The sequence below is a fragment of the Leucopleurus acutus genome, assembly GCF_964270905.1.
Source record: "Leucopleurus acutus genome assembly, chromosome: 8".
Lineage (NCBI taxonomy): Eukaryota > Metazoa > Chordata > Mammalia > Artiodactyla > Delphinidae > Leucopleurus > Leucopleurus acutus.
In genome coordinates, this window is record NC_139151.1 from 56,137,237 (window position 1) to 56,154,394 (window position 17,158).

The 17,158-nt window shown below is 56.4% G+C and overlaps 1 protein-coding gene across 2 annotated transcripts; it reads left to right on the forward strand.

The window, feature by feature from the left end:
• Positions 1-361: 361 nt before the first annotated feature.
• Positions 362-16,852, forward strand: WNT11 (Wnt family member 11; the record flags this gene model as incomplete). 2 transcript variants are annotated; one of them, XM_082843813.1, is made up of 5 exons in its annotated part: positions 362-444; positions 7,667-7,902; positions 9,456-9,733; positions 12,438-12,730; positions 16,678-16,852. In XM_082843813.1, the coding sequence occupies 5 exons, from the start codon at positions 362-364 to the stop codon at positions 16,850-16,852; spliced, it is 1,065 nt and encodes a 354-aa protein (XP_082699939.1). The 2 variants fall into 2 exon arrangements, with proteins under 2 accessions (XP_082699939.1, XP_082699940.1); XM_082843814.1 differs by lacking the exons at positions 362-444; positions 7,667-7,902 and having other exon boundaries at positions 9,480-9,569.
• Positions 16,853-17,158: the final 306 nt, after the last annotated feature.

Here is a 17,158-nt window from a genome sequence, read left to right on the forward strand (position 1 = left end):
TCTGGTCCTGTCGCCCTCTTCGCTTTCCGCCGGGACCGCACTAGGTGGACAAGCCCTGGGCCGCGCTCCGGAGGCATTTAATTCGAGCCAGACGCCGGCCGCGTCCCGAGCTGTGCGGGGCGGGAGGCTACGCCGGCCGCGCGCCCGGCCTCCCCGGGCCCCGACCCCTCCTTTGTAATTTGAATAAAACGCCCCCCCCCCGGCGTGGCCCCCGCCCCGCGCGCAGCCTTAACCCGCTGCCTCCGCTCTCCCCGACTGCAGGCGACGTGCGCGCAGGAGGAGCGACGGCGGCCGGGCGCGCGGCGGGACTTCGGCGCGGCTTCCCCAGGGTCCGACCCCCCGGCGCGCCAGCCGCGCGAGGATGAGGGCGCGGCCGCAGGTCTGCCAGGCGCTGCTCTTCGCCCTGGCGCTCCAGACCAATGTGTGCTATGGCATCAAGTGGCTGTAAGTAGGGACCTGCGTCCACGCACATGGGCCCCGGGACCCGTGGCTGGGGGAGGCGGAGAGCCTTAAGGGGCCCCCTGGATCGGGCCAGCGTGCCCAAGACCCGGGAGCAGAAGTTGCCTGGCGGTCGTGGGCAAGTCACCCTTTTTAAGCCTCCTTTTCCTCCTCTGTTAAATATTGTCCTTACCTGCGGGAGGAGCAAGACAGGGCGTGGAGGACTACGGAATTGCCCTGTTCCGTGCGGCCGGAGGTTGCACAAGACCTCCACAGGGACAGATGGAAAAAGACCGTGGTCAAGGAACCCAATCTCGAGGGTCTGCGCCCTGCACACAAGGCCTGCTCAATATTATGTTCCTTGACAGTCTCCTGACCCTAGCTGGAGGTTCTCAAACAGTCCAGACCCCTCCACCTGGGTGACCTTGGGGAAGTGTCACTCAGCCTCTTGGGAGCCTCAGCGTCCTCCTCTGTCAAAGGAGGGTAAGATGAGAAGCGGCTCATGAAAGAACCCCATAAACTGTCGAATGCTGAAGGGTAGTCCTTTAGGTAGAAATTATTAATGGAGGGGTAAGTGGGAGAGAGACTCCTTTCCATCCAGCAGAAGGGAGTGCCTGCTCTGTGCTGGGCTGTGGGCAGGGAGGGCAGGGAGAAAGGAGGAAAAGCCAGCCCCTTCCTGGAGGAGCTGCCCTCTGGTCTGGAAGAGATAAGCCCAGGCTGTAAATAACTCCAAGTGCCCCGGGAGAGCCCAGGGCGGTGTTGTGGGAGCCCAGAGGAGAGGAGATCACCTGGTGGGGGGCACATCCTTGGGACCCTAGGTAGATTTCTCGTGGGTGGTGCTCCTAGGATGGGCCTGAGGAGTCTCTGGGAGTTTGGTGAGTGGGGGCAGTGAGAGAAGGGCACTTTGGGTGGAGGAACTCCCTGAGCTGTGGAAAAGTCCAGGACAAGACACAGCCTAGAGTTCCAGGTCGGGGCGGGGAGCCATGCAGATAAGACAGGCGTGGGACAGACTATGGGCTGGGGAAGGGCTTCGAGGACGGTTCATGGATTAGCTGGAAGACGGGGCAATAGTGGCTGGGCCACCGGCAAACAGTCTCGAGGTCACCAGCCCTACCCCTTCTGGGGCTTAGTTATCCATTAATTCTCTTGAGAGGAAAACCCCATCTTCTTGCATTTCTTGTTTGTAAGGAGAAGCCTGAGCTCAGCAGCTTCCCAGCCTGGGGGCACCAGCTCTTCTCAGTCAGTCCTGACTAATTTTATGAGCAATCAGCCGCTCTCCTTCTACTGCTGGTACCTGGCACTGTCGCAGCTGGTGAGAACCTCTGATCAGGGAGCCCAAGCCCTCCTCACTCACCACCAACCTTTTTACAGATAAGGAAACTGAGGTCCAGAGAGGGAAGGGCTTTGTTAAAGGGCCGGCCCAAGGAGGATCAGAGGCCGAGAACTGGCCTCACCCCTAGAGTGTTCTGGGGGACACTGCTATAATTCCCACACCACGGTGGGAACGCACAGGCTCTGAGAAATTTACAGGCCCCCAAGCTGGCACGTGGCTGGGTAGGGTCTAAAATAGATGGCTAGTTCAGCCCAACATCCATGCTGTCCCCACTGCATAGCCCAGGCTGCCACAAAAAATGAGTACAACTCAGTGTCTGCCTTAAAAGAGCTCCCAGCCTGTTGGGGGAGACAGACATATAAAACGTACCAAGTGGACTTTGGGCTGTGTCCTAGGAGAGGGAGCATGGGAGCCCAGAGGAGGTGTGGTTAGCCCCACATAAGGGAGGTGACTCTGAGTCTGGCTTCAAAGGATAGATAGGATTTCGATGGCCGTGGATGGAATGCAAAGCAGGCATCCTAGGCAGAAGGAACAGCAGGGGTAGGACGATGCGTGTGGGGAAACAGAGAAGCCAGGAATTACAGGAGCTTACTAGTAAATCCCCAGAGCTTTAGACATTTAACTTTGATGACACTCCTATGAAGTAGGTGACATTCTTATCGCTACCATTTTACCAATGAGGAAACTAAGGTACAGAGAGGTTAAGTAACTGGCCCAGGGTCACACAGCTAGTTAATTAATGGTGGATGTGGGATGAGAAGCCAGGGAGACAGGCTCCATGAAGCCAAACCTCTTTGATAGTGGTTAAACTCTTGCTGGAGCTGAAGATAGAGGGGGAAGCAGGAGAAGGAGTGGAGTTTTAGAATAACAACTCTGTGTGTCTGTATATATATGTGGCCTTGGTACATGTCAGGCACTGTTCTAAGCGCTTGATGCATGTTGTTTCATTTAAATCTCCCAACCACCATGTGAGGTGGGTTCTGCCATCACCCTCATTAATCAGAAGAGGAAGTGGAGGCTCAGTGGGTCTTTAACGAACTGGGTGTCACACCTAACAGGCAGCAGAGGCAGGACTTGGAGTTAAGTTGGTGGCTCTGGGGCCTTTTGGTCACAGGGAGCCATAGGACAGTTGGGCACAGGGAAGGGTACGGTGGGGATGGGAAGCTGGGGACTCATCCAGGAGACTCAGCTGTCCTGGGGATGTCCCAGAGGACCCTGCTGCCCTGGGCTTTGGAAAGCGAGCTGAAGAGGAAAGGGGCATTTGACATGGGAAATGAAAGTAAACGTGGCTGAGTGACCCAGATTGCCCACTCACTGGGGACCTGGGACTCAGCTTGGGCTGTCTGTGGGGTAGGGGGTAAGGGAGAAGGGGTGGAAGCACCTGATCAGAAATAACCTGGGGGACCCCTCCCTACCTCACCTCCCACCCAAGCCAGGTGCTGGGAGACTCAGACCAGAAGTGTGGGCAGGGAGGATGGTTCCAGCCTTCTGTGAACCACTGGGGTTGCCCAGTGAGGGGAAGGCCTAGGGTGGCTGGGAGGACCCATAAAGGCCACTCCACCCACCCCAGTCAGCCCCAAGCCTGCTGCTTACTCCGGGGCTGGGCCTCTTGTGGAAGAGTCCTAAGAGACTCAGAAGGGACACAGCTGCCGCAGAGAGGCCAGGAGGAGCACCAGACCTGAGTTGGGAGGCCTGGGTCCCAGCCTGAGCTCTGCCAGTTCACTAGCCATGAGCCCGGCTTCAGGCAAATCAATCATGTTAGCCTCAGTTTCCTCATCTCTACAATGGGAGTGAAAGAGCCTTAGCCTGTGATAAGGAGTCCTGGGTTCTAGCTTGGCTCTGCCTCTGATTGGCTGGCTGTGTACAGGTCAGGGCAAGCCCTGCCCTTCTCTGGGCCTCAGTGTCCCCACTTCCACAATGGGGTGGGGACGCTGAGGCCCAGCGAGGGGCAGTGACTTGCCCAAGGTGGAACGTTAGATGTGCTGAGCTGGAGCTGAAACCCAGGTCTCTGCGCCTCCCCCACCCCCACCATTCCCAGGAGAACCCCAACACCTGAATGAGAGAGACCTCAGCCACCCCAGCGGCACCCTGGGCATAGGCCTCGCCTGTGAACTCTCTGTTTCCTCCTGTCCTCTCTTCCACCCTCTCCCCCATGCACCCACCCCCAGATAAACCAAAATGTTTTCAATTAGGGGTGTGCTGCAGTGAGGCAAGCTGGAGGAGATGTCCAGACGGGTAACTCCCCCGCCTCCCACCCTATCCTTGATTACCTCCCCAAGGGGGCCTTAGTTAGAAACGGTCATTACCACTAATTACCAGATGACCGCATCGCCCTCCTCGGGAGTGGAATCCGCTGCCTCCCACCTCCTGATCTCCCAGTCTGCACGCTCCCACGAGCGGGCCTCCCCCAGCACGCCGCAGCTGGCCGCTCTGTCCCAGCTGCTCTCTCCGCAGCCCCGCGCCCACCCAGGACCTCCAGAATGCTTCCCGTTTGTCCTCTGCCCACCTGGGCAGTCTGTGCCTCATCTGGGAACATCCTCACCGGGTTTCCCTCATCTAACCTCTCTCACCACCAGCTGGGGAGGTGGATGCCTGATGACTTAAGAGAGGGACAGACTGGCCCAGAGTGGCCCAGGGTCCCCAGACCCCAGGACCCCAGAGGACCCCTGCTTGGGAGCCGCAACCTGAGCTCCCCAGGGAAAGTCTCAGCTTACGTTATCCACTTTCTGAGCAGGAGCCCAGGGGAAGGACCTGGGAGGCAGCCACCCTGCATGAGTGCCTGCTGTGTGCCGGGTACCGTGCTGGGTGTTTTCTCGTGTATCTCCTGTAATCCTTCCTGTTGTGAAACAGAAAAGTGGCTCAGAGGGGAAGGATGGAAGCTGGGCAAGGGTGATGGGCAGAGCAGGCTCAGGATAGGCTGAGCGTGGACGGCCCCAAGCCCAGTAGAGAGGGGACCTGGGAAGGTGAGGCCAGGTTTGAGGGAGGATGGTGTCCAGAGGAGGCCGAGCGCCTGGGCACTGGAGCGCCTCAGCGTCCTCCTCTGTACAAAGTGGGTGATAATCTCCCAGGCCCCTCGGGCATTGTAGGAATGGGATGAAATGAGAGGCTCTGTAAACTGGGGAGTGCTGTGCCCACCTGGGACAGTGGGTCCATGCGCGTGAACAGTGTTTGCTAGGTGGTGGCAGAGGGGCTGTAACAACCAAGAAACAGGCTGAGGGGATGATATCTGTCCCTGTGTGCTCACCCCTCATCCAGTATGTGTTGCCGAAATTCAGGCAGCAGGTTCCCCAGTAATAGGCAGGGCCAGGCAACCATGCCTGAGGTCCACATCCAGATACACCAAAGGTTTCTTGCCTCATGCCTTGGTGGGGTAGGGATGGGCCAGGGGTCGCAGTGAGGGAAGATGGCCCAAGATACCCACAGTCAATCTCAGACAGGCTGGGTTGTGCCACTCCAACCACAGACACCAGGCCATGCCCACTTGCCCTGGGTCTGCTTCCCAGGCCTCGGGGATGATTTCTGTATTTTGGAGGTGTAGGATGAGTGGGGCAGGGCAGAGAGAGGCAGCAGGAAGCAAACTAACCTATTAGTACTCAGTGTAGCACATATGAACTCATTCAGCCCCTACAAGACCTCCAGGAATCCCCAGTTTTTAGTTGATGCTCAGAGAGGGGCAGCAGTTTACCCAGGATTGCCCAGCACATAGAGGCCAGAGCTTGAGCCACAACCCAGGTCTTCTGACTCCCTCCCATTTATGAATGCCCCGAGTGCTTTCCATCCATTATCATATTTGAGTCTTGCCATCACCTTTTGAAGTAGAATTTATCATTTTCTTATAACAGATGAGGCCCAGAGAGGTTGGGTAACTTACCCAGCTGACACAGCTGGCGCCCAAAGCCTGAGCTCTTCCCTGGGCCAGCCCATGAACTGGTACATCCGGGTCATTGCCTTATAACTGGTGATAGGTCTGTGCAGCCGTTAGACGAGGAGCTCCTTGAGGAAAGGATCTATGTCTGGGAAGAGTTGGTGCTTAGTAAATATTTCTTCCACAAGTAGATCAAGTTCATTTACTCATTTAGGTACAGGTGCAAGGGGAAAGGCATTCCTGGCATCAGGAAAAGCCTGGGCATACGCGTGGTAGTAGGGCAGTCCCTGTCAGAGAAGCCAAGAGTCTGGTGTGGCAGGTATTAGGACACACGGGGGACAAGGACGGGAGGCCAGAGAGGGCTTTAGGGCCAGGTTTTGAGGGGTCTTGAGGTCAGATGGAAACCCTTGGCCTTGACTGAGTGGGTGCAGGAAGCTAAGGTAGGAAAAGGCCACCGACGCAGTAATCTAGTAGCTTCCGTCACAGAGCCCTGACCATGATGTGTCAGCCCTGGGCAGAGCATGTGACCCACATTGAGTTAATCCCTCAGACAATGCTGGGAGATTGATGGAGAGAAGAGGCTACCTGACTTGCTCAAGGTCACAAGGGGAGTGGGGGTGACAGAGCCAGGAGTCTGCCCAGGCCCGTGCCGTTCTTTGGCACCAGGCTGCCTCTCTTGGGATCTCAGGCCAGGGCCTCGAGGAGCTGGGCCTTACCAGGTCTCGGTCCTGACGCTGGGTGAGGTCTGCTGTGGTCCCAGCAAGTGGGGCACCTGGCACTTGGGCCTGAAGATTGGCCCCTTCTTGCTGCCTGTCCCTCCAGGGTCTCTGCTGGGTTTCCGAGGACCAGCTGGCCCTACGGTAGGGTGTGGGTCTATGTGGAACCCTTTAAGGCTGTGGGGTCCCTCTAGCCTCCACTTAAGAGAAGGGGCTGCCTGATGCAGTCTGCTCCTCAGAGAAGGCCTGGGAGGAAGCTGAATGCAGGAACGACCCCTGGTCCTAGAGTCTTGGAATCCCAGTGCCCAGAACCAGGATCTGGAAGCTCTTAGGTCCTATAACATCACTAGAGGTCACAGGGACCCCCTAGGCCAGCATTTCCCAAAGCATGGAGGAGGTCAGCACTCCTCAAATATAGGGTTTTGTGCTCAGCAGACTTGGAAGTTAAACAAAACCAAGCCTGTTGCTTTGCTGCAGGACTTCTCAGGGCCTTTAAAATGTAAATGTGCATTACTAACTCTTCAAGGGGGGTTGTAGTATATCACGTTCCCCAACTGTGCTTGATTGACCCTGGATCCCTTTTTTCAGAGTGTCTCCCTGGAACCCATTCTGGGAAATACAGTTTAGAGGTATAGACACTGAGACCCAGAGAGGGACAGTGATTTACCTAAAGTCACATAGCAAGTTAATGGCTAAGTCCAATTTATCAGCAAATTGAGTGGCTCTTTAATCTTTAAATGAATCTCTTGCATGTATGTGGGATCTTACAGCCTAATAAATGGGTTTAATAATTAAACGAAGCCATAGTGGGAAGCTCCTAGCTCACACTGTGCATCTAGTAAATGGTCAGTTAATAGTATGTATTACCATGACGATGATGATATAATAATCCAGCACTTAGCACAGCGTCTAGCATGTTCAGTACTGAATGAATGTTGAATGAAGAGTAATCATTCACAGCTGTGTGGGACTAAATAAGGCAGTGGATATGAGTGCTTTGTGAGCTATAAAAGTGTTTATTGTTAGTATAATTATAATAAAGCTTAGGTGGGATGGGGGCCATGATCCTATGTTATGAATGAGGGCATAAGGCCCAAAAAAGGACAGTGATGTGCCCAAAGTCATACGGGGGCGGGAGGGGGAGCCGCTACTCTGCTGGGGACAGTGCTTGCCTCCTGGTTTCCCAGCTCCTTCCAGCAAAGGCTCCAAGACTGTGGAGGAGAGACTGGGGCCGGTACAGCGGGTGGAAGCAGCACGGCCCCTCACGGCCCTGACTTCCCTTCCATTGGTTGCTGCCTTTTGGCCTGTGTGCAGGGCACTCTCCAAGACCCCGGCGGCCCTGGCACTGAACCAGACGCAGCACTGCAAGCAGCTGGAGGGCCTGGTGTCCGCGCAGGTGCAGCTGTGCCGCAGCAACCTGGAGCTCATGCACACCATCGTGCACGCCGCCCGCGAGGTCATGAAGGCCTGCCGCCGGGCCTTCGCGGACATGCGCTGGAACTGCTCCTCCATCGAGCTCGCCCCCAACTACCTGCTTGACCTGGAGAGAGGTAGGGGGCCAGCGGAGGCTGCTAGGGCCTGTGGAATGCATGCGGGTGGGGTGGGGTGGATGAATTCAGGCATAAGTCTATGTGTGTTTAGATAGGTGGGTGAATTCATGGATGGATGGCTGGAAGTGTGATGGGGGGATGAGTGAATAGCTGGATGATGGATGGCTACACGGATGGGTGGTGGACATGGGTATTGGGGCGTGAATTGTTGAATGAATGAACATATAGTGAGTGAATATACCAGTGCGGGGAGCCTGAAAGACAGTACAAATGCACATGTACCCCTCACGCCTGAACAAAGGAATGAATGATGCAGGAAGGCTCTGGGGGTGGGGGGTCTGTAATGAGAATGCGACTGAGCCTGCCCTCGGGGCAGACAGGTGTGGAGCAGTTAATTCTAGACCATCCTGACTGAAGGTGCTGGGAAAGGCACAAAGTGATGTAGGGACTGAAGAACATCTGTGGAGAAGACTTCCCGGAGGAGGTGACTTCTGGGGGTGGATTTGGGGGTCCTGTGTATCACAGAGAGGCTTTTGAAGGGTAGGAATGCCCCAGTGGATCTCATCTTTCCCCCACACGGTGACAGCTAACGTTTGTGCAGCACTTTACAAAGCCTCCTTCCTTCCTGAATTATCTGAGCTCCAGAGCAAGCCTGTGAGGTAGGTATTTTCATTCCCACTCTACAGTTAAGGATACTGAGGCTTGAGAAGGGGGGTAACTTGCTTGGACGCAAGGCCAGGACACCCCCCTGCCAAGGCACGTTGGGCTCCATCTTAGTTTGCTGGGGCTGCTGTAACAAAGGCCCACGCACTGGGGGGCTTCTGACAACAGAAGAATTGACTCACGGTGCTGGAGGCTGGAAGTCTGAGGTCAGAGTCAAGGTGTCAGCAGGGGTCCCTCTGAAGACCCTGGGGGAGGATCCATCCCCGCCTCTTCTTAGCTTCTGGGGCTGCCGCAGGTTTCGGTGCTCCTCGGTGCTCCTGCATCACTTCAGTCTCTGCCGCTGTCACGTGGCCTCCGCCCTTTTTGTCTCTGTATCCCAAATTCCGTCTTCCTATAAGGACACCAGTCACTGCATTAGGGCGCACCCTGCTCCATCTAATGACCTCATCTGAGGTCAGTTACACCTGCAGAGAGCCTATTCCTAAATAAGGTCACATTCACAGGGACCAGGGGTCACATTTCACCCCACAGCAGGCTCTTTGCTCACTGGTCTTTGAGGAGCTCAGGGACTGGGCCTTCTGTTCCCGAAAGCAGCAGCCCCTAACGCTGGGTGCAGGGCAAGCGGGGAGGAAAGTGCAGCATGGTGAGTGTGTGAGTGAGGGTGTGCCCTGGGGGGCTGGCTTTGCGTGCTTTGTGAGAGAGTGTGCGGGTCAGCTAGTGCGTTTGGGGGAGGATGGGGGCGTGACAGATGAATGGTCGTCGTGCCATCCTCCACCTGCTTGCTGCCCCTGTCCCCACCCGACCCCGCAGAGGCAGGCGGGGGCCCTCAGGTCTGGGCAGGGTCCTATCCCCGGGTCGCCCGCCCCGGCTGACCCCACACCTCCCCACAGGGACCCGGGAGTCAGCCTTCGTGTATGCGCTGTCGGCGGCCGCCATCAGCCACGCCATCGCCCGGGCCTGCACCTCCGGCGACCTGCCCGGCTGCTCCTGCGGCCCCGTCCCAGGTGAGCCACCCGGGCCCGGGAACCGCTGGGGAGGATGTGCGGACAACCTCAGCTACGGGCTCCTCATGGGGGCCAAGTTTTCCGATGCTCCTATGAAGGTGAAAAAAACAGGATCCCAAGCCAATAAACTGATGCGTCTACACAACAGTGAAGTGGGGAGACAGGTAACCACCCCCACCCCCCAGATGGTTGTGCTTGTGCCAATTGGCCGGAAAAGGGCCGCCCAGTGTGCCCCGGTGGAGGGGTGGCGGGGGGACGGGCCCTGATCCACCCACACTGATGTGCTCCTGGCCTCCCCTGGCTCTTCCCTCTCCAGCTGCTTGGGGCTTGCCTGGCTCCTCCTCCTCCAGGGGGTCCACCAGGATTTGGGCTGGAGAACGTCGGTGGAGCAGAAGGAGCACTGAGCTGGGAGTCAGGAGCTCTAAACTCACTGTGTGACATTGGGCGAGTCACTTCCTCCCTGGCCTCAGTCGTTCCCATCTATAAAATGGGGTGGGTTGGTGCTCTCTGGTCCCCATTGGTCACGTTCCTCAGGCTCTTCCTCTGGGGCTCTGGGCCAAGGCCGCTGTGGAAGGAAGCATGGAGAGGGCTGCGGAGCAGCAGACCCTTGCTAAAGGGTCGTCTCCTTGGATCTAATGGGGACTCTCTCCCAGCTCCAAAACCCACCCCAACCTCCTAAACACGGTTTCCCCTCCATGTCTGTTATTATCAGTGTTGCATTAATTCCTCACCTCATTCCACAGGAGGTTGGGGTGAATGCATAAGTGAATGAATGGACCTTTTTATTTTTTGAAAATTAAAAAAAAAACAACTTTGTACCAATCGGTGTGCCAGACACTGTGGTGGGTCCTTGATTAGTTTTCTCTCCCGTAGTCCACAAAACCACACTGTGAAGAGGTACTGTTACCCCTCCTTACAGATGGGGAACTGGTCCTGGAGGGGCAGAGTGTCCGGTGTGGATGGCATCTCATGACCTCTTCCCTGCAGCCCCGTTAGGCCCATTATGCAGAAGCACCACGTCGGGCAGAAGGAACTTAGCTGGCTTGGCCAAGGACACACAGTGCAATGGAGCCCAGGTCTATGGGACTCCAGGTCTAGAGGTTTCCTTGTCCTCACCTTCCTCTCTCTCTGGTCTCCCTCTTGTAAGGATTCTAGGACGTCCAGGCCATTTTTGGGCAGTTGGGGAAACTGAGGCCAAGTCACCCTGTGGATCTGTAGCAGAACCTGGCTAGGGACCCAGAACTCCTGCCTCCCAACCCTGCTGGCCCACCCCCCCCCACACCCTTGGAAACCCATTGGGAGCCCTTCACCCAGCCTCCTGCCCAAGAACCCAGCCCCACTCCTGCCCATGGCCAGGCCTGAGCCTCATGCTGCCAGGGGTACAGCCGTCCCATCCCACAGTGCAGTCCAAACAGGGTCCTCAGCCTCAGAGGCACATCAGCCCTTTCCCAGGGGCCCTGATGCCAAGGAGCTGGCCTCCCTGGGGCCGTCTGCAAGGGCCCGGGAGGGTAGATGACAGCGCGGTCAGCACCGGCACCATGGCCTCAGGAAGCCTGGGCCCCTTCCCGCCATCTGAGCTGAGGAGCTGAATGTGGTTTACCTCTCCTGGATGACTCAGAAGTACCTCGTGCCCTTGGGAGGCTGAATGTGCCCTGCAGTCGGGTTCACTTCATTATGTGCTCTCCACAGGCTTTGCTGAGACAGTTCCAGACTCTAGACCCAAGTGGACTCCCTCATTCCCCACTTCCTGGCACTGTGAGGGGTAGGGAGCCCTGGGACCTTGACCAGCTTCCTCACTAACTCCCTGTGTGATTTTGGGCAAGTCCTTGCCCTCCGTGTGCCTCAGTTTCCCCATCTTTTTGATGCAGGGGTAGGCCCAGGGGACCCATAACCCTTGCAGTGGAGTACACAGGGCAGGCGGGGGGGTGGGCAGAGGGATCTGAGTCCTGTGTGCAAGGAGTTGGCGCTTAGACTGCAGAACTGAAAGGCCTGCAGAAGGCATCCCAACTCATGCCCCTCAGGTACACAGGGAGAAACTGAGGCCCGTGGAAGATGGTGGCACAGAGTCACTTCCAAAGCCAGGGCTAGTGTCTCCCCAGGCCCCAAGCCCAGGCCTCCCCTCTCCACCATAATTCTTACTTAGACTGATTTTTCAAAACCAAATATTGATTTAACTTTTGTAGTTCACAAAACTCTTTCATATATGTCATCTCGTTGAATCCTTTCAACGACTCTGCAAGGTAGCAGTTACGCACCCGCTCAGCACACGTGAAGACAGGCAGCAGAGGGGACGGCCAGCCAGGCCAGGGCCGCCCCCCCCAAGCACCCACCTCTTGCCTCTTCTTCCCTTCTTCCCTTCCTTTTCTTCTCCCCGCCACCTTCTTTTCAGCAAGCATTTTGTGAGAGAGAAAAAGCATAGAATAATGAAAAGCCATGGCTTTTGGAATTGCCCTCAGACCTGCGTTCAAATCCCAGCCCAAGATCTTCTAGCTGTGTAGCCTTGGGCAAGAGACTCAGCCTCGCTGAGCCTTCATTTCCTCTTTTTTAAACGGAGAAATGAATGATATCCCCCATGAAGGGCTTCTGTGATGATGAAACCATTTTGAGTGTGAGAGCACTTGGTACACTAGGTGTATAGATGGCGTCTGTTAGCCCTGCAAAAGCCACTCTCCTCCTGCCCCTCCCAGCTGCCCCCCAGGTTGGAGGAGGAGCTAAGGATCCTTTAGAGCAAAAAGCCCTGTCACTTGAGGCCCGGAGCAGGTGGTGACTCCCTGAGAGCACTGGCAGGCAGAAGGGTGGGGCAGGGCCCCGGGGCAGGCCAGGGAGGGGGCTCTGGCTGCCCAGCCCGACGCCCTCCGCTGTCCGCAGGCTCTGCGTGCCTCTCTGGAGATGAAGTGTAAGTGCCACGGGGTGTCTGGCTCCTGCTCCATCCGCACCTGCTGGAAGGGGCTGCAGGAGCTTCGGGATGTGGCCGCCGACCTCAAGACCCGCTACCTGTCGGCCACCAAGGTGGTGCACCGACCCATGGGCACCCGCAAGCACCTTGTGCCCAAGGACCTGGACATCCGGCCTGTGAAGGACTCGGAGCTCGTCTATCTGCAGAGCTCCCCTGACTTCTGCATGAAGAACGAGAAGGTGGGCTCCCATGGGACGCAGGACAGGTAAGGGCCCGCCGCCAGCTTGGCAGGAAGCGTCAGCCATGTGGCACATGCCCCGTCCCAGCTCGGGGCCAGGCACACAGTCAGCATTCGGGGAATGGAGTCCCCGCCCAGTTGAATGCCAGGTGGAGGTGTGGGGTCCCAGGGGCCCCTGGCAGAGCTCCTGGGCGTGGCTGTTATGTACCTTGCCCAGGCAGGGGCTCCTGGGGAATGGAGGCTCATGGGAGGCCCCCATCCCACCTGCCCCCTAGTGTGGGAGACAGAGGGGAAGAGACAGTGACTGTGTTGGGGGACAGGGGCTGGGAAAGAGGCTGCCTGACATAAAATAGATCCTCAGTAAATGTCCATCAAATGAATAAGTGAAGGATAAATGTCTTACAACCTGTGAGCTGGACCAATGAACTGAGGCACAAGGGGAGGTGGGAGCAGTGGCCAGCCCGTGGCCGCACAGGAAGTCTGCACGGTGTGGAGCTGGAACCAGGACAAGCGCTTTTCAGTGGGGCAGCAGGAGAGCGAGGTCGGCCTGCATTCTGTGGAGAGACGGCGCTCCCATGCCCCCGCCTGCGCTTACCCACCTCCCAGATCCCAGCTTTCTCCCCCCGGTCCCCCATTTCAGAGCTAGAGCTGGCGTCCCTACAGCAGGTCCCATCACAGCTGCTGAAGCCGATTCAGGACAGGAGAGAAGGAGGGAGCCAGTGGTGACTACAGACCTACTATGTGCCAGGAAGGGCTGGTGAGGATTCAGGGGAGCAGCTCTTCCCAGAGATGGTTCAGGAGGAATCCAGTCCTGAAATGCTATAAAGAAATAGTTCTGCGATCAAATACGTTTGGAAATTCTCTTTGGCGATTTGCAAGGCACGAGAACATATTAAAGGCTCTGAGGAATCCCGCAGTAAAGGATCTGTCTAAGCCAGTGTTTCCCAGAGGTGTTTGGCTGTGGAACTCTTTTATTAAGGAGCCCCTAATAGCATTCCACAAAACTAGTGTTCTTCCAGGTTAAAAGAATATTGAACCAGAGTGAGGGTGTCTGAGAACGTGTCTGGCACATAGTTGGTTCCTGGCCAGCCTTTGCTTCCTCCTCAGCCCACGTTCCTGTCTCCAGGAGAGGGGGACTGCTTTGGGGGGCTCCATCCTCACAGGCCAGGGCAGCAGGCTCTGCAAGGAGGCCCACGCTCCCATCTGGAGGCCAGATTGAGAGACTCAGGCAGAATGAAGATGGAACCAGGTCAGGCCAGGGAGACAGGAAGGAGCGCGAGTCTGGGCTGAGGCAGCCAGGGTGGGTGTGATGAGGATGGGGTTGGGGGGAAGATTCTAGAACCCAGAGGACCTGGGGGAAGCACACTGAGGACCCCAGAGCAAAGAGAGGGTCTCCCTGGATCCACGGGGCGCTGTGTGTGTGTGTGTGTGTGCGCGCGTGCACGCAGGCACGCGCGCACATCAGGGAAGGACAGTTCCCACCCTGACGCTGCAGTTTCCTAGCTGTGGGACCTTGAGCAAATCCCTTCACCTACCTGAGGCTCAAGTCTTGTCTTCTGTGCCAACGGGATGATACCACTCACCTGGGAAGGTTGGCAAGTGATTCTAATCACATTTACGGAGCAGCCCCTCCTTGCTGGGTGGTGTCAGTGCTGTAGGAAGGGTTTGTGAATGACAGTCTCCCCTCCCCAAGGCTGCCAGGCCTCTTCCTTCCCAGCTGTCCCGACTCTGCACCTAGGACTTGCCCCCAAACTATTGACGAGGAGGCCCCATTCCACAGCACCAGCTACCACCCTTGCTTTCTCAGAATGCTATCCCCCACCGCCCCCAGGCTTCCTGCCATGCTCAGCTCTGGGCCTCTGCAGACAGCTGTATGGGTCAGCTCTTCCTGCAGTAACAAACAGCCCTTACATCTCAGTGGTTCACAACCACAGACACTTCTTACAGCATTACATGAGGCTCTGGCAGGCACCAGGGATGGGGAGGGACATCAAGTGCTCAGACTGTGACAGGGAAAACGGGGAGCCCAGAGGGGCCCTGACTCAGCCTAGACATCAAGGAAGGCTGCCTGGAGGAGGGGAAACGTGAGCTTTACTAGATTAGGGATTTGGGGGGTACAGGGGGTTGGATGCAAATGAGCTTTCTTAACTGTAAAAGGCAGGTACACAGGTGGTACACGTGGCTGGGCCCCTAGCTGGGCAAGGCCCTCCTCAAATCCAGCCTGGTGAACTGAAGCCTCCTCAGCAGTTCCTATTCCAAACTCTGAAACCTGCCCTTTCTCCAGGCCCCAGCCTCCCCAGCTCCCCCTCACAGGCACCATCGCGGGTCTTGTCTGGCTCTGAGGTTGGAGGCCATGTTTCAAACATTGCATGTCAGGGACCCAGAAATAAAAATGAAACTCTGCCCCCTTCCACTGCCCTTCCCCAGAGGAGTCATCCAGAGACCTTCAGGTTCAGGCTAGGGAGACTAATGGTGTCGAGTGACTAAACAAAGCCCAGAAATGTTAAGTGACTTGCCTTAAGTCACACAGCCAGTAAGAAGCAGAGCTGGGGTTTGAACCCAGGTCTGTCTGGCTCTGGGGCCTGTGTTCTTTCTGCTCTTCCCTCCTGCCCGGAACTGCTTCCAGTCCCCACACGCAGGTTGCCGTCTCCTCCTGACTCCCCCTCCAAAGTGCTCCCCTGCTTCCCTCCCCATGGCTCCTTCCCAGCTCAGGCTTCAGCTTCTCTTACTCAGCTGCTGCTGGCAGCAGCCTTCCTGGCCTCCCTGCCTCCAGCCCTGCTCCTCCATCCATCTCTCAGTCCCCTTAGATTAGGTCAGGTCAGGGTGTTTGTCCTCCTTGCCCCCAACACCCTTTCTCCTCCCCTTCATCTTAGATTCCTGTTCATCTTTCATGCAATGGTCTGGATGATCCCTCCCCCTCCAGGAAGCCTTCCTGAGCTCTCACAGACCCCGTGCTCACCCTGTGTGATGCTGGGCAAGTCCCTTCCCCATTCTGTGCCTCAGTTTCCCCATCAGGAAATATGAGGGTTGGATTTGGTCATGTCTAGGGCTTGCCCACCTCAGACATTCTGGGATTCCTTGGTCCACATGGCTGTGGGGATCCAGCTGCATCCCATGACAGCATCCCTGTCGAGCCTAAGCCCAGCTAGATGAAATGCCAACCTGCACAGATGTTTCTTCGCTAGACAGAAGAACTGATGGCAAGGATATTTGGGTTTTATAGCGACCTTCAGTGTCTTCTTTGCCCACAGGACTGATTCAGGAAGAAATGCAGCCCCTGGCAGCCCATGGGTTCTCTGCCCTTTAGGGTGGGGAGAATATGCACTGGATTTGGTTTCAGGACCCCTGAGCTTGAGCCCTGCTTATCCACAAACTCCTGTGAGACCTTGAGCAGGCCTCTGCCCTTTGCCAAGCCTGTTTCCATCTGTAAAATGGGCATAGTAATTCCACTGACCCAAAGACCTTGCCTGCCTCGGATAAGATAAAATACTGGAGGGAAGCGCCTGGTTCAAAGGGGGCAAATTATTGACGGACCCTCTGTCTCCACCAAGAGAGTGCCAAACGCTCAGTTCGCCTCACATCCGATGCCATTTGTTTGTTTCAGAATTTATCCTGGGATTCTAAAAGTAAAAACGATCTTTACGCTTGTTACAATATAATTAAGGATTAAATACGAAGATAGGATTATTAGACAGTGGCTTGAGACACTTTCAAGTATTTAGAAGTAGAAGATATAGGAAAAGAGACAAAGGAAACAAAACACCCCCTCATTTTGACGAATGCCTATTGGAAATATAGGGAAAAGTGAGAAGTACCCCTGGGAAAGAGGGTTATTTTAAATTCCCCAAAGACCAAAACACCGTCCAAGGGGGACTGAGGCTGCAGCCGTGGTCAGAGGAGGCTGGGGCTGCCTGGCTGGGAGTGGAGGGACTGGTGGGTGACAGGATGCTCACTGACCTCCCCTCCCCCTCCAGGCAGTGCAACAAGACGTCACATGGCAGTGACAGCTGTGACCTCATGTGCTGTGGACGCGGCTACAACCCCTACACAGACCGTGTGGTCGAGCGGTGCCACTGCAAGTACCACTGGTGCTGCTATGTCACCTGCCGCAGGTGTGAGCGCACGGTGGAGCGCTACGTCTGCAAGTGAGGCTGCTCCGCTCCTCGGGGACCCTCAGAGGCTGGCCAAAGGGCCTGGAGACGCCCCATGGATTTTTGCTTGTGAATTCCAGATGCTAGACGTGGAAGGAGGCTTGTCCTCTGCCTCCACTTGGAAACCACCAGGAACAGAAGGCCGGGCCACCCGGGAAAGAGGGCCAGGACATCAAAGGAAACCGACAAGGTTAAAAATAACCTGGCAGCCCGAGGCCCTGGAGTGCCCACCTGCTGCCTTCCAGGCGGGTCTAAGAAGCCAGGGGCATGGGTTTGGCAAGACTGGTACAGACTCGACCTCTCC